At 39.9% G+C, this 13723-nt stretch overlaps 1 protein-coding gene across 1 annotated transcript in view; it reads right to left on the reverse strand.

The window, feature by feature from the left end:
• sntb2 (syntrophin, beta 2) overlaps nucleotides 1–13723 on the reverse strand; it is a 29368-nt gene that overhangs the window by 11539 nt on the left and 4106 nt on the right. Inside the window, exons 2-3 of the mRNA XM_046395245.1 lie at nucleotides 1606–1825; nucleotides 424–634 (exon numbers count right to left, since the gene is read on the reverse strand). Coding sequence (XP_046251201.1) covers nucleotides 424–634; nucleotides 1606–1825 — 431 coding nt within the window. The remainder of the gene's footprint in view (nucleotides 1–423; nucleotides 635–1605; nucleotides 1826–13723) is intronic.

A 13723-nucleotide genomic window follows, 5' to 3' on the forward strand; every position in this document is an offset into this window, starting at 1 on the left:
AGAGGCAGCTGAAAATGAGAGACCTGCCAGCTGAATGCTGGAAGACATGACTCTTAGCGGAGCTGCTTTATCAGTTTTGCCTGCTTTCATTGTTTGCTCTAAGCTGGCCTAAGCATGGCCTCCATTGTATCATAGCTATTTAAATCTCATTGCTATCAGTGTGATACCTTTGTTGTTTATGTTCTTTAAAAATAGTTTTACAGTCTATTTTGCAGTTATATGCAGTATTATTATTCAACTGCTTCACTGCTTTAGGATATTCCATGTGTAGTATTCTTATCTTCATCTTGTTGTATGATGCTCCATGGAATCTAATATTTAAAGATTAGCAACAGAGATTAGGCAACAAGCCTTCAGCAACCGAAAAGGATTATCTCCTGCAAGATAGCATGCAGCTGTTAAACTAAACAAAGCTGAAAATACCTGTTCAGCCAACCAGCCGATGTGCTTGAGATGGGGGTGTGTAGAGGTTGTGGACGAGGCCCCCAGGTAAGCATTGATGTGAGCCAGGGTCTGCGGCAGCAGGGCGGCAATGTTGGTGTGGATGGCAGTGAACCAGGAGTTGGCGGTAGGGCCGTCTTTACAGCGCAGCACCACCGTGTGCTGGCCATCGGGGGAATGGAGCTCCAACAGCCTGAATGGGACAAACGAAAGGTAAGAACTATATCAGCACAACCATACAAGGACTAAATAACAACATAATAGAAACACCTCATCAAAAAAAATTAATGACAATCACAGGATGGAAGATTAAAATCAGAATTTGTCAGCTTTGGGTTTGCCCAGTAAACAGCTTGTGGGACACTTTAAGACCCATATTTCCTTTTTTATATATTTCAACTAAAAGTAGATAATATAATAATATAATATATTATAATATAAAAAAATCTTATAATATAATATAAGATAATATAATTATATAATAATAACTAGATTTTATTATTTTAAATATATTTGACACCAAGTATTAAATATATAATTATTAAACTTATTTGATATAGATGACACTTCTTGTAACCGTGAACATAATGACAACTACTGCTGGATTATTGTGGATGATGAGAACTACAAAAATATCTCTGATTACTATATTTATACAACTGACTTCATTTATCTATTATTATTTATTATTTATGTACGATAAATATCTAGGATTATTCAAGACCTTGCAATGTGAAACTGCAGTAACAAAGAGGAATGTAATATCTAACCAACCAGCAATGATCTGACAGTGAGGCGCACAGGATAATGGCTTGACCCACCTGTTGTAGCAAAGGTTAAATTGGTGATTTAATTCAGTGTCCTTTATCATAGTGTCCTTGTGTTATTTTCTCATTCCTTTCCTTTCATCATTTCAATACCTGTTTTTTTTTTTTTTTTTTAATGTTTTCTTTTTGAACTTTCTTTGGGTAATCATCAATCATCTCCACAACAAACACAAAAAGCATTTTTGTCATGATCATTATCTCTTACAGAACAAAAATTCCAATCTAATGAAGAGAAGCTGAACACAGGAAAAAACACAGACTCACACACTCAGCAGTAAAACACACACCCAACTCCTACAAAATCGGTTATTTCTAACCAACACTGAGAATGTTGTACCTGTTTTCCAGATCTGGCATGGTGAGGTTCCTGCTGATGAAACACATCTTCAGGCTTATGACCTTTCGGTCTTTGGAGGAGGAGGAGCTGCTGTGTTTAGGCGACCCGGAGTCCTCACTGCCGCTGTAGCTGGGCGACTGTGGGCGGATTCCATCCCACGGCAGGTCAGCCACCAGGGAGGGCTTCTTAAAGAGCGGGGAAACCTCACGGATGTACTTCACTGTGAACGGACACACAACAGGACATACTGTATACCCACTGATGGACATCCAATACAAGGTGGTATGACTGAGAGGCACTCAGGATGGCTGACGTTACAGTGTTCGTGGTTTGAGTGATATTTAAGAAGCCTTTTCCCTCACATCAAATACACTTTTATTTTGCCAGTGTTTTTTATTTATTCATTTATATAACTGATAAAAATTAAAGACATCATATTGGCACATATACTACAGCCGATCAACACAATCCTCCTCCTGACTAGCTAAACAGATTAAACGAACGTATATGATGGAAAGATACTCCTTCTCATCACAACATAATAAAGACATTAGTTTGCAGTAGTTTGGAGTAAAGCAAACCATTGCAATACCAAAATCAAGTTGTTGAATATCTACAGATCTCAAGTAAACAGTGTGTAGATAGTGTGACCATCTGTGGGATTCAAATAACATCCAGTCACTCAGGATACATGGTACATAAACCATGCCATAAGGAAACACTCAGAAGTCAGTATTTAATCTTCTTTTAAATGTACCTTTGGGCCTAGTCAAGGACAGATTTTTTAAGCACTGTTGGAGATAGCTGTGGTTTAATTCTCTCAACAATTGCCTTGAAAATTCATGAGGGATGGAAAACCGATCTTGTCCTGTGTTTGTCCAAAATGAAGTTTAATCACACCTAATTGTTCAAAAAGAAACGTCTCCAAATGGAAAGGACGCTGATCAGATTCCGGCCAAGAACCTGGAATGTAAACAGATGCTGGTATCTTCCAGCATGTCTTAAAAGGACATAGTGGTCCCCTGTGTGAAATTATCTCAGGAAAAAAAAGAGCTGACTTGGCCCTACAGCTGTGAGCTTGGCCGGTCGGCTGTTTGTAAAAGAACGGCTTTTGCGCCAATGCAATGGATTCACTATCCAAATTTGGTTCCGCCGCCTTGTATACCTCCTGGCCCCACAGGCACACAGTCACGTGCCTTCACTCGAGTGTCTTGGTATGTGTGTTGGACTATTGGGTCGGTCAGCTCTGTATGAAACCTGAGACAAGACTCTCAAGAGGTGAGGTCATTCTTGAATGTAGACTGAGGTATTGTAGAAGTGTGTGTGTGTGCCTGAGTGTATATGAGAGCCAGAGAAAGATAAAGTCTTCAGCAGCGTGCTTGCGTATGACTCCAGAATGAGCTCATCAGTTTATGACTGAGCCATAATGCAGAGAGAACTGCACAGTGCATGAGTCCCTGCATGCATGTGTGTACATTATTCTATGTACAGTATGACCCAGAGTGAAGGGCAGGGCTGGTAGTAATGTCAAGGCAACAAGCCAAGAAGCAGAGCCTCATTTCTCCAGCCCTCCTAACCACGGCACCCATATCAACAAGGTCTGCGATCACTTCTGCAAACGTAAGTGGTTTGGAGTAAGTAAGTGAGTGAGTGTGGGAGCATTCCTGAATGCCCATGTTTATGTCTGAGGGCCATATGGAAGAGGATGTCTCTACTGCAAGGCCTCACTTTCAGCTTAATAATCAGATTTGGCGCAATGATGTTCAGCTGAGATATTTTCCTTCCACAGACTCCAGGCTCTCTGTGGCTGTAGATGTTTATATATCTTCAAATGCTCGTCCCTGTACTGCGGTTATCAGCATGCAAGAGGTCCTTTCCGTATTGACTAATTTAGAGGGTGAAATTTTCCAGGGAAATGACGCTGTTTTCTTGTTGAGATTAAATTTAACACAGAGTGGGCACAAATCCAAATGAAGATGTCAGAAATATACTCAAGCAAGCCTGAGCCTGAGTGGAAAAGCTGAGAAAAATGTTGGGTTCATTTGTCATCGACATATCAGTCAAAATGTAATGATGGAGTAAAATGAACTCTCCTTAAAGCCTAGAAATAGTGTGAATATGACAACAGTTTAGATTGTGGCTCTACACATCACCATATAAAAGTTATGAAAGTAAATCAAAAAAAATCAAGGTACTGTGTGCCGCCACAAGAGCCCCACACTATTTGTATATATAAAAATCAGAACCTGAAAAACACACTGATTTGTGAAAAATACAGTCGGACACAATGCTGTATGTACATATGTGTTAATGTGACAGGAGTGCCTCAACAGTTTATTTCCCAGTACAAGCAGAGTTTCACATGAATGTTTTGTGTACAGGGGAAAGTGCCAGCACCGATTGAAATTGAAAATGGTTAGTTAGCCATGACCTCCAGCTGATGATATGCATCCAACATCAAGAACAGTTACTGGTAGCAGCAATGACACCATTATTTATGTGATCCTAATCATATTCTTTAGGAAAACCAAAGTTTTCCAGGAATGGGAGTGGGGTAGGATTGATAATGCAAGGGAACCTGACAGAATAATTTTTCAAAACCTACAAACTGTAACTTTCTAATTTATAATCCAAAGCCTGTTCTATTAGCACCCAACACCTAGTGAGGATTATGCAGTACTGCACTTCATCGACACTGGAACTGCGTCAAATCCCATCCAGTTCTCTGGCTATGCTTTATTTTGCTTATTCACATCTGTCAGAATTGTTGTCAGATAAATTTCACAACCAAAATTTGTTGAATCTCGATTGTGTGCTGCAGTGAAGCTTAAGAATGTTCTGTTGTGTAATTTGTTGGCAGTGAGGACCAATGAACATCTGCTTCTATTCATTTTCTTTTTTTTTTGCTGGGTCTAAATGGAAGGGCTGGGAGCAGTTGCAGTCTTTGATGTAGCTAAAGAAATCAAATCCATTGTCATGGGATGCAGCCTCTTTTAACAGATGCGATGCTACAAACACAACAGGCAGCTTTAGCCGTTGTGTTCTTTCTACCTGCTACACTGTTAAGTCACTGTTACTATTCTCAACAATGTGCCTGCAACACAGTGACTAATGTATCATCCTGTATGAAGTTAACATATGAACCACTTATATACCTAACAATAGGGTTGGACAGTTATGGGAGAAGTTTGCTTTAAGAAGTCAAGTGACATAGTGTATAAAGAGGGACAGTACACATTAAGCAGCAAGCTGTGCTGGATGAATGGATCAAAAACAGAACTTCCATCAACTTGGTTAGGTATAGGAAGGAATCTGGTCAAAAAATAATATCATGATCTATTTAATCACAGTCATAATGCACAAGCTAAATTGCAATCATTTTTCTTAGATCATCTCTGTTTTAAGTTACGACTGGGCATGAGTCATGAGGGTTATTGTTTGCTAGGTCCTGTACAAACATGATGAGACAACCCATTGCATGGCAACAAGAATGCGCATCATGCACACAACACTGTTTCCCAGGACTAAAGGTGCCTCTGCCAGGTGCTCAACAATTTGAGGAAAACATCTAATTGCATAATTTCTGATGCAGAGCCATACTAGCAACTCTGCCAGTCTTACGAGCTAAACGCAAATGCTAACATGCTCACAATGTTACCATACTGTTATTTAGAGGGTATAACATTTATCATGTTCACCACCTTACCTTACCTTAGCTTGTTAGCATGCTAATATTTCTATATTATAATATTTGCTAATTAGCCCTAAAAACAAGGCACAGATGAGGCTGATTGGAATTTCATTATTTTTTTTTCCCAAGCATTTGTTTGTAAACAACAAAATAAATTTTGACTTGATGATTGTACTCAATAAAAAGTCAAGAGGATCATCAAGGTGATGTCAAGGTGAGGTCACAGTTCTTCATGAGAACATGAATGCCTGGACTCAATTTCATGGCATTCAATCACGAATTGTCACTAAAAGCCAAATTTCACGATGGTGCTAAGGGAAAAGTCACCAGAGTTATTCACATATTATCATCTGGTCACAAAGAATATGCATACAGAAATTCATGGTAACCCATCTAACAGCTAAGAATACTACAAAAAAATACTAAAGGTTGGATCAGCCAAGCCAAATGGCTAAAAACAAATTTTTCAAGTCTGACTTTCATAAAGCCTTACAAAGATTTGTACCTATTTTGTCATTTAATGAATTAAAGCAATTAATTGGATTATTTGCTTTTTGCACAATGTGTAAAATGTCTAAATTGTGCCTGTAGTGGGCCAATCATGTGTCACATTAAATACTTGTGGTGATTGGTGGCAAGCAAACGGTACAAATAATCATTTTCTTCAAGAGTTCGGTACAAAAAGAATCAAATGCAAGAATCATTTGAATGGAGATGCTTAAATACTACTTGGTTCTGGGTTATTTTTGTTGATATCTTAAAAGATACTGAATACCGACACCCAGCCCTGAACAAGAGAGACAGATAAAGTGCTGGTTCTGCTTTGTTCTGTCTGGTTCTACGTGCTGGCTAGCCAGCTGTCTGCAGATATAAGGAGGATATCAACACTAACACAGCAGAAGAACTAGTGTGCAGAGTCTGTGCTGAAAGAGATTAATAAATAAAGTCTGTGCTCTACTTTACTTAATCATCTGACGCTGACAGCCTATAGCTGTGTGGGATAATCTGTGGTTTTTAACTATGCTTAATGATGACATATTAAAGGAAAAAAGAAAAATTGTGAAATGACCCCAAGTTTGAGAATTTATTTTACGGCCATAACAGCAAGCTCTACACGACAACTGTAGTAATACATGAAATACCAACAGATTTCCTGTTCATCTGGCCAGAACTAATAACTCTCCACGATCTGTCTATTTCCCATGAAATGCTTTTCCCCTTTTCCAATATTAAAGACAGATTCAGTGTTTTTTGCTTGCATCACGTCTGTTTTCCTGTCTATCTTGCCTTCGGTGCTGCTAAATGAACTCATTAGTTCTGTTAGACCTGTCACTCAGCTCCACTTTCACTAATTAGGTTTGTACACAGAGGACTACCATCTCATCTTGTGTGTGCATGTGCATGTGCTCACATATTTCTGTGTCTAATGCGTGTGAGGAAGATTCCCTAGAGATGCCAACCAACATCCCACGAGGTCAGTTCACCTCCCTTCATTCGTTACTAGACAGGATTAAAAAATGGCAGCATGTAGGAGAGGAGGAGAGCAAAAAGCAGAAGAGTCTGACTCAACACATATTTGATTGTGGCATTAGTTGTGGTGCAAAGTTACACGTAAAATGATCTGCCTTCAGACCCCCTTCCTCTCTTCTTCCTCACCCACACACACACACACACGAGTAATAATCTTATGGAATGGCCAAAATAACAAAATAATAGCTTACAGAACAGCAAGTCAGGCAGTCAGACCCCAGCCTCTGTATTTTTCCCCAAAAACTGCCCAGAAATTCCCCTGCGGTTTGGCCTGCTACTCTCTCCTCACTCGCTTTTCTCTCATTCCTGCCTTACTCTCCCTGTACATCTCCGCTCTGTTCTCCTGCTCACTCTTCCTTTCTGTCCCTCCTTCTCTGTGCACAGTCCTCCGTCTCTCACCTCTCTTTAGCTGTCCCCCTCACCCTCACCGTTCTCTTTCTGTTCCCACACCTCTCATGCTCTCTACCTCTGTGCCTTTTTTTCTGTGTTCCCTCTTCCAACCCCCTCCTTCAAAAACTGTTTCTGCCAGAAACTTAATGAGAACAACGTGTTACAATGCAGAGGGAGAGAGAGAGACTGTGTGTGTGTGTGTGTGTGTGGGGCAGATGGGGTCCCTCCTCTAGCACACACATGTGCAGATACTGTACAGTCAGAATAGCTTTACTAAGGCTGATCACTTAGTTGTATCGCATAGCTTTTCCAAACCTGTTATTTACTGCCTAATATTGTAATTTGTATTGCAGCTCTTACATTATAGTATTTTACCGTTCTTCTACTGTTCCTCTGCCTTAAACAACTTCATTCTTAGTAGTTAGCAACACGGCTAAAACGATTAGCTAATTACCTGATTAGTAGGTGTTTTTATAACTGATTAATGGTTTGCATTAATAGTGGCCCTGTTCAATTCAAGAGCCTCAGTGAGTCATGACAGTGAAGGGCCTGAATCCAACTGAAGCGCCTTCTGGTAGAACTACTTCATAGTTGTCATATATAAAATAATCATCGACTTCTGGGTGGCTGGCAGATTTTCATTTAAAATTTCGAGTTAAAATTTTCAACCCTGATCCCCATATTTAAATGATGTCCAATGGCTGAATCAGAGCAAATCCCAACACCTTATGTTGTTGTAAGAATTACTTCTGATAGCGCACACCCCTGCTCTGACAATGAACCAGCTAAATGGAATTCAGCCGTCATTCTTTTTATTATTTATGTCCAAGCTTTTCGTCTTACACGTCTTCATGAAACAGACCTACTGCAGCTGTCTCTATGACAGCTGTCCCAGTAGATTCTATTCAACCCAGAACATTTTTTAATATTAATGACAATACCATAGATCGCTAATACCAAGACAAAACTCTTTTTCCACCTTAGTTTGGGGAATATAAACATATACTAGAGGCCCTGCACAGCCTCACATGTGTTTTCAATTATTTCAGCTTATTGGACCTCTGCTCAGGTTGAAGGCAGGTGGAATGGTATTGGGAATTACACATTAGAAATAAACAGGACATTAATAGTGCATTTAGTGGTGAAATAAATATACAAGCTTAATAATGTACACAATCAGCATGTTCCTGTCAGCACTTCCCTCTTTACTAATTTTGAGCAACAGTGCTGCCTTCTGCTGTAATATTTTTTTATAGTCTTCATAGCTTTCCTTTATAATAACCTGTTCCTTTGGACTTGCACGCTATTGGTCCATTTTGTGTGGAAGAAGAGTCAAATTTTATGGGAATACAAGCGGAGCCTGAAGAAGAAAACCCGGGTTAACAAAGAAAGTCGATAACCACTGTCATTATCTCCGACTGTGGTTTTAGGTTTTGTTGAGCCAGCTCACGCGAAGAAAGCCTGGCCATGTCGAACTGCTACCACTAATCCAGTGTAAATACTGGGACTGTTTCCTAAGGCACAGTGTTGTGAGTGAGTAAGCAACAGCTTCCCTTAACGATATTCCCCCTGAGAGTAAGTGTGAGTGAGCACCCATGTTACAAACAGTGGTCACCTTGACTCTGTTTCATCACCAGTTCTCAGCTGCTGTTGTTTGAAAAGTGCATTTGAACATTTGTATTTCATTCATGCGTGAGATGAAAGGAGGACGTCAGAATTCAAATCCTCCTCATTGCAACAGCTCCTTCCACACTGACACGTCTCTCTCCTCAGATATTACACAAAGTGTTTCAGGACACTATGCTCTGCCTGTAGAGATTTAGCTTTACAATTTCTACAGTGGAAGCCATCTAATATCTCTATCTGCATTAGGCAGTCACAGAAAATGTTGCATGTCAGTGAGTAGGACTTTTTGTGGAAGATTTACAGGATTTTTACATCAATTCGATGAACTGGCTTGATTTGTTTTACACTGGATTAACAGATTTTGCATTAGGTTATTTATTTATATTATATATTTATTTTGGTTTTCAATTCATTTTCCATAGAAATGTACTCTATCAAGGACATACTGGTAACCTAGTGGTTAAGATGGGTAGCATATAATTTTAATGTTTCCTGTTTGGTTCAGGCATGCCATGCCACTCACTCTCTCTTCTCATATGCCCTGACTGCAGCATTAAAAATAAAGATGAAAAAACCTAAAGGAATTTTAAACGCTATCAAATAAATTCTATCAAAACTTGACTTTATGATTTCCACAGCAGGCCTACTTTAGACTAAATATATAAACTTCATATAGAGATTCTGTGTTATTGAGAATTCCTTGATATTAACTGACTGAGGTAATAATCAGGACAGCTATAGAGCTATCTATAGAATATTTTAAGGCATAAACAACAAATTAACCTGCCATAACTTATACAAACAGCCTATGTACACATTCGACTACATGGCTGAATAATCACACACCATTATGGAGACACTCGGAGACACCCTCTCTCTCACACACACACAAACACACACACACAAACACACACACATATAATAACAAGAGAAAGTATTCCCTTGATTCCTCAAACACAGAGTCACACCTGCCCCCCCTGCTCTTTGTTGACCTGGATCAGAGAATAAAAACCTTTGGGAAATCACGCTGTGGACGTGTAAACACAAGTGTGTTTATCAGCAACACCACAATGTAACATTTACGAAATTACATAAGCCAGTTTTCTAAAGGTCAGAGTACTGACTGAAAGGCCTGAAACTGTATTTGAATATGTGTGCCAACTTTACACAAAGGATAAAGCAGATTATGGACAAAAATAATCACATCCATCATTCTGTACTGGAGTGACTGTTAAAGATTACAAATGTCTACCCATCATGCTGGCAGTGAGGGCACAGATTGATGCTGGTTTATTCACAGTAGGTCCCAGCAGGGAGGACAAACTGATGTGGTGGAGCTGTGGTAAAGCAGGGCTGCAGTTAGTTACTCTGATTATTGATTAATGTGTTGATCAATATGTTTAAACTAGCTTTTATTATTAAACTGAGATGTGGTGGGGGGGCTGTTTTTCAGTAGTTGGGCTCAGCCCCTCACTTCCAGTGAAGGGAAATCTTAATGCTTCAGCATACCAAGACATGTTGGACAATGCTATGCTTCCAACTTTGTGGCAACAGTTTGGGGAAGGCCATTTTCTATTCCAGCATGACTGTGTCCCAGTGCACAAAGCAAAGTCCATAAAGACATGTTTGGATGAGTTTGGTGTGGAAGAACTTGACTGGCCCACACAGAGTCCTGACCTCAACCCCATCCAACACCTTTGGGATGAACTGGAACAGAGATTGTGATTCAGGCCTTTTGGTCCAACATCAGTGTCTGACCTCACAAATGCTCTGCTGCATGAATGGGCAAAAAATCCCACAGAAACACTCCAAACTCTAATGGAAAAGCATTCCCAGAAGAGTAGAAGCTGTTATAGCTGTAAAGCTGTCTGTGTATTTAGATGTCATTAAATTCTCTGTTCAGGTATTGGTCAGGTGTCCCAATATTTTTGTCTATACAGTGTATGTGCATTTTCCTCCAACATGTAGTGCAATGGAAATATAAAGTAGCAGAAAACTGAATTACTCAAGGAAAGTACAAGTATCACAAAACTGTTGTTGAGTACAATACTGGAGTTAATTGTACTTCGTTCCATCACTGGTTATACTAGGTTTTGACACTAAGATTTTAATTTTACTCCAAGTGTATATATGTAGTTCCAAATCTCAAATGTTTTGAGTTGAGTTCAGTGAGATTATTCACTGACAAACATCTTCCTGTCGCATCTGGAAATGAAAGTGACAAGAGAACCAAAACAGTACAAGCCATAAAACCTCAATAATGAACTGAAAGACAGTAAAATTCTGTTTATAGAGAAGGGGAACTGCAGAATTGATGAGAATTTTTTGTCACTATGAGTGACCGCTTTCAGACTACACTGTCTGAGGCATTGATTATATAAAAATATGATTGGTGCAGCTTTAAAGGGTCAGTTTGTCAGTTATAATTGAACATATTATCCAAAGTGGTATGCAGAGATGCAGATATTTTCGATTACACGTTTAGACAGTGCTTTTTAGATATCCGAGCTGAGATAGATAACTGAGTTTAAATGAATTTCATTTGTGCTGCTGACAGCTGTGAAAATAAAAATTCCATCTGAAGTCTACAGAATGTTTTCTTGACAGAAACAAGGATCTGGTTCCTCAGGATAATTCTCTACCCTCATTGTTTTCACTGAAACCACATTTAACAGAAGAAGTGACTACACATAAGATAACTCAAAAAAATACACTGGAATAAAAACACTGTATGTCTTTGTGTACATTGGATGAAGTGACCCTTTAAAGAAAATCCGTTCCAAATACAAAAAATAACCTCCATGGGGACATATTGTGTTTCCCTCTTCAGACAGCATTAAAAGTAGCTGACTCAAAGGAGCAACAACAGCTTGTCTGATCAGAATCTCTCTTGTATTCATATGACTGTATTTGGTACTAATATGTAAAGAAGCTAATTGTTTTGGCGGCGGCCCAACTAATGCAATCCCATATAATGCAAATTTCTGTACTGTCACATTCCACGAGGTTACTGAAAATTCTCCTGTCAGCTGGATACCACAGATGCGTCTGCAGATGGATATCAAAGGCAGCGCGGTACAGCACAGAGCCGACAAACTGGCGAGGCCTTTTTGGGCTGTGCAAACTCGTGCTCTGTGGCAGATCTCGCCCCGTGAGGACAGCAACGGACACAGTGAATGGACGTCTGGCTAGTTTTGGCCTTGCAAACAAAAGAAAAGAACTGTTGCTAGTCAGGGCTGTCCCCGTTTCATCAATAGCCCCTGTGTCTGGTATGTGCTGTTTTTATCCATCCAATTACTCACACAAAGGGCTCATCCTGTGTCTCCTTCCACCCACCGACAGGATAACCCAATAAGACACAAAGGGCTGCTGCTGCAAGCTTTAACTAATCATTTGGACATATGGGGTGTCTATCAGTCAGCTGGTGAGGGGAGGGGCAATAACCAGCGGCGTATCATGTCTGGGATATGTATGTCATGCGTTAATGGGGCAAAAAGAACTCATTCATTTGTTCCTATGGAGGGTGAAATCACCCTCATGAAGCACCAAACTTTAACTCTGACAAGATGACAACCTACATGGCTGTGGCTAAAAACATCATCTAACAAATGGTTTTCTTTGTTTAATTCACTTTGTTCCCAGCATGTTCAGCGTCAGAATGTTTACAACAAAACATAAGGAGGCAGATCACTGCACTTGAATGAAGAAAATGATCCTAGAGAAAAAGGTTCATCTTAAAAACAGGTCGGTAGATTTGATCACCTGGCTTGAGGAAATAAGAGTTGAACCTGGTCTCAGTAATGCATTAAAATTATCGACGAACACTGAGCTTTTTGTACACTAAAACAACGCTGCAAGAGAAGATCAAACTTGTTCCTTTTGCCAGCCTTAAACCAAGGCTGTAAAAAGCACATACGCTGCAGTCATCTGATCCACTGCTGTCACAGAAAATACAGATAATTCAGCTTTAAAATTGGTCCGACTGTGGAAATAAGCAAACACATGTCATTTTCTCTGTATGCACGTTTTAGATATCAGTGTGACAACCATGCAACCCACTTTTAAAACTTGTTAGTATGGACTGGATATCTTGAAACAAGATTAATTACCCAGTGCAAATGGTACTTGACAAGACTCTTGGATAAGAACAAATAAGATTGAATCATCCTAAAGGAGATAAAGACTTTCTAGAATTGAACTTTGTGTCATGTGGCTTCAATGGTAATAGAGAAGATAAGCCGTGATTGAGAACAGTGAGTTGACACCCATCACTCTCTCAGATGTGTTTCTCTATTCTCTCTCCCCTCATGCGGCACCAGCAATAAAAGCCAGCGAAAGTGTGTCGCAAGTGCGGAGCAGCAAGAATCATCCAAGCTGGAGCAGCCGTGTTGACCTTTGCCCTAAATACGCACATGCAAGCAGAGGTCAGGAATGTGGGCCACCTAAGCTAATTGCGAGAATATCTGGGGGGTTATGTATTGTTTACACGGCACAGGGGTCTGGAGACTCGTGGAATAGCCAGTCCACAAACAACACAGCTCACTGCCTGTCAGCTGACAAACAGTGACAGACAGCTGACACATTCTTCCAAACCGAGGCCCATGTCTGGACTAAGGCTGTGGCAGGAGGCAGCACATCCTCCTGTCTCTGCCTGAGGGCTGCTGGAGGGTTTTTTTTTTTTTTGTTATACTGATGTCAGTCGCAATGGGCCAAATTCCACTGGTGGTTTTGAAACGATACTTATTTCCCTCTTTGACGAAAGCACTTCTACTGTGTTACATTCTGTACAACGTCTGCATGTGTCATTTGCCTATCTAGAGATCTCCATCAACCAGCTGGAAAACTGTAAGAGATTGTGGTAACACAATATTTTGTGATCTG

This window comes from Scatophagus argus, chromosome 7 (assembly GCF_020382885.2).
Source record: "Scatophagus argus isolate fScaArg1 chromosome 7, fScaArg1.pri, whole genome shotgun sequence".
In the NCBI taxonomy this organism is placed as follows: domain Eukaryota; kingdom Metazoa; phylum Chordata; class Actinopteri; family Scatophagidae; genus Scatophagus; species Scatophagus argus.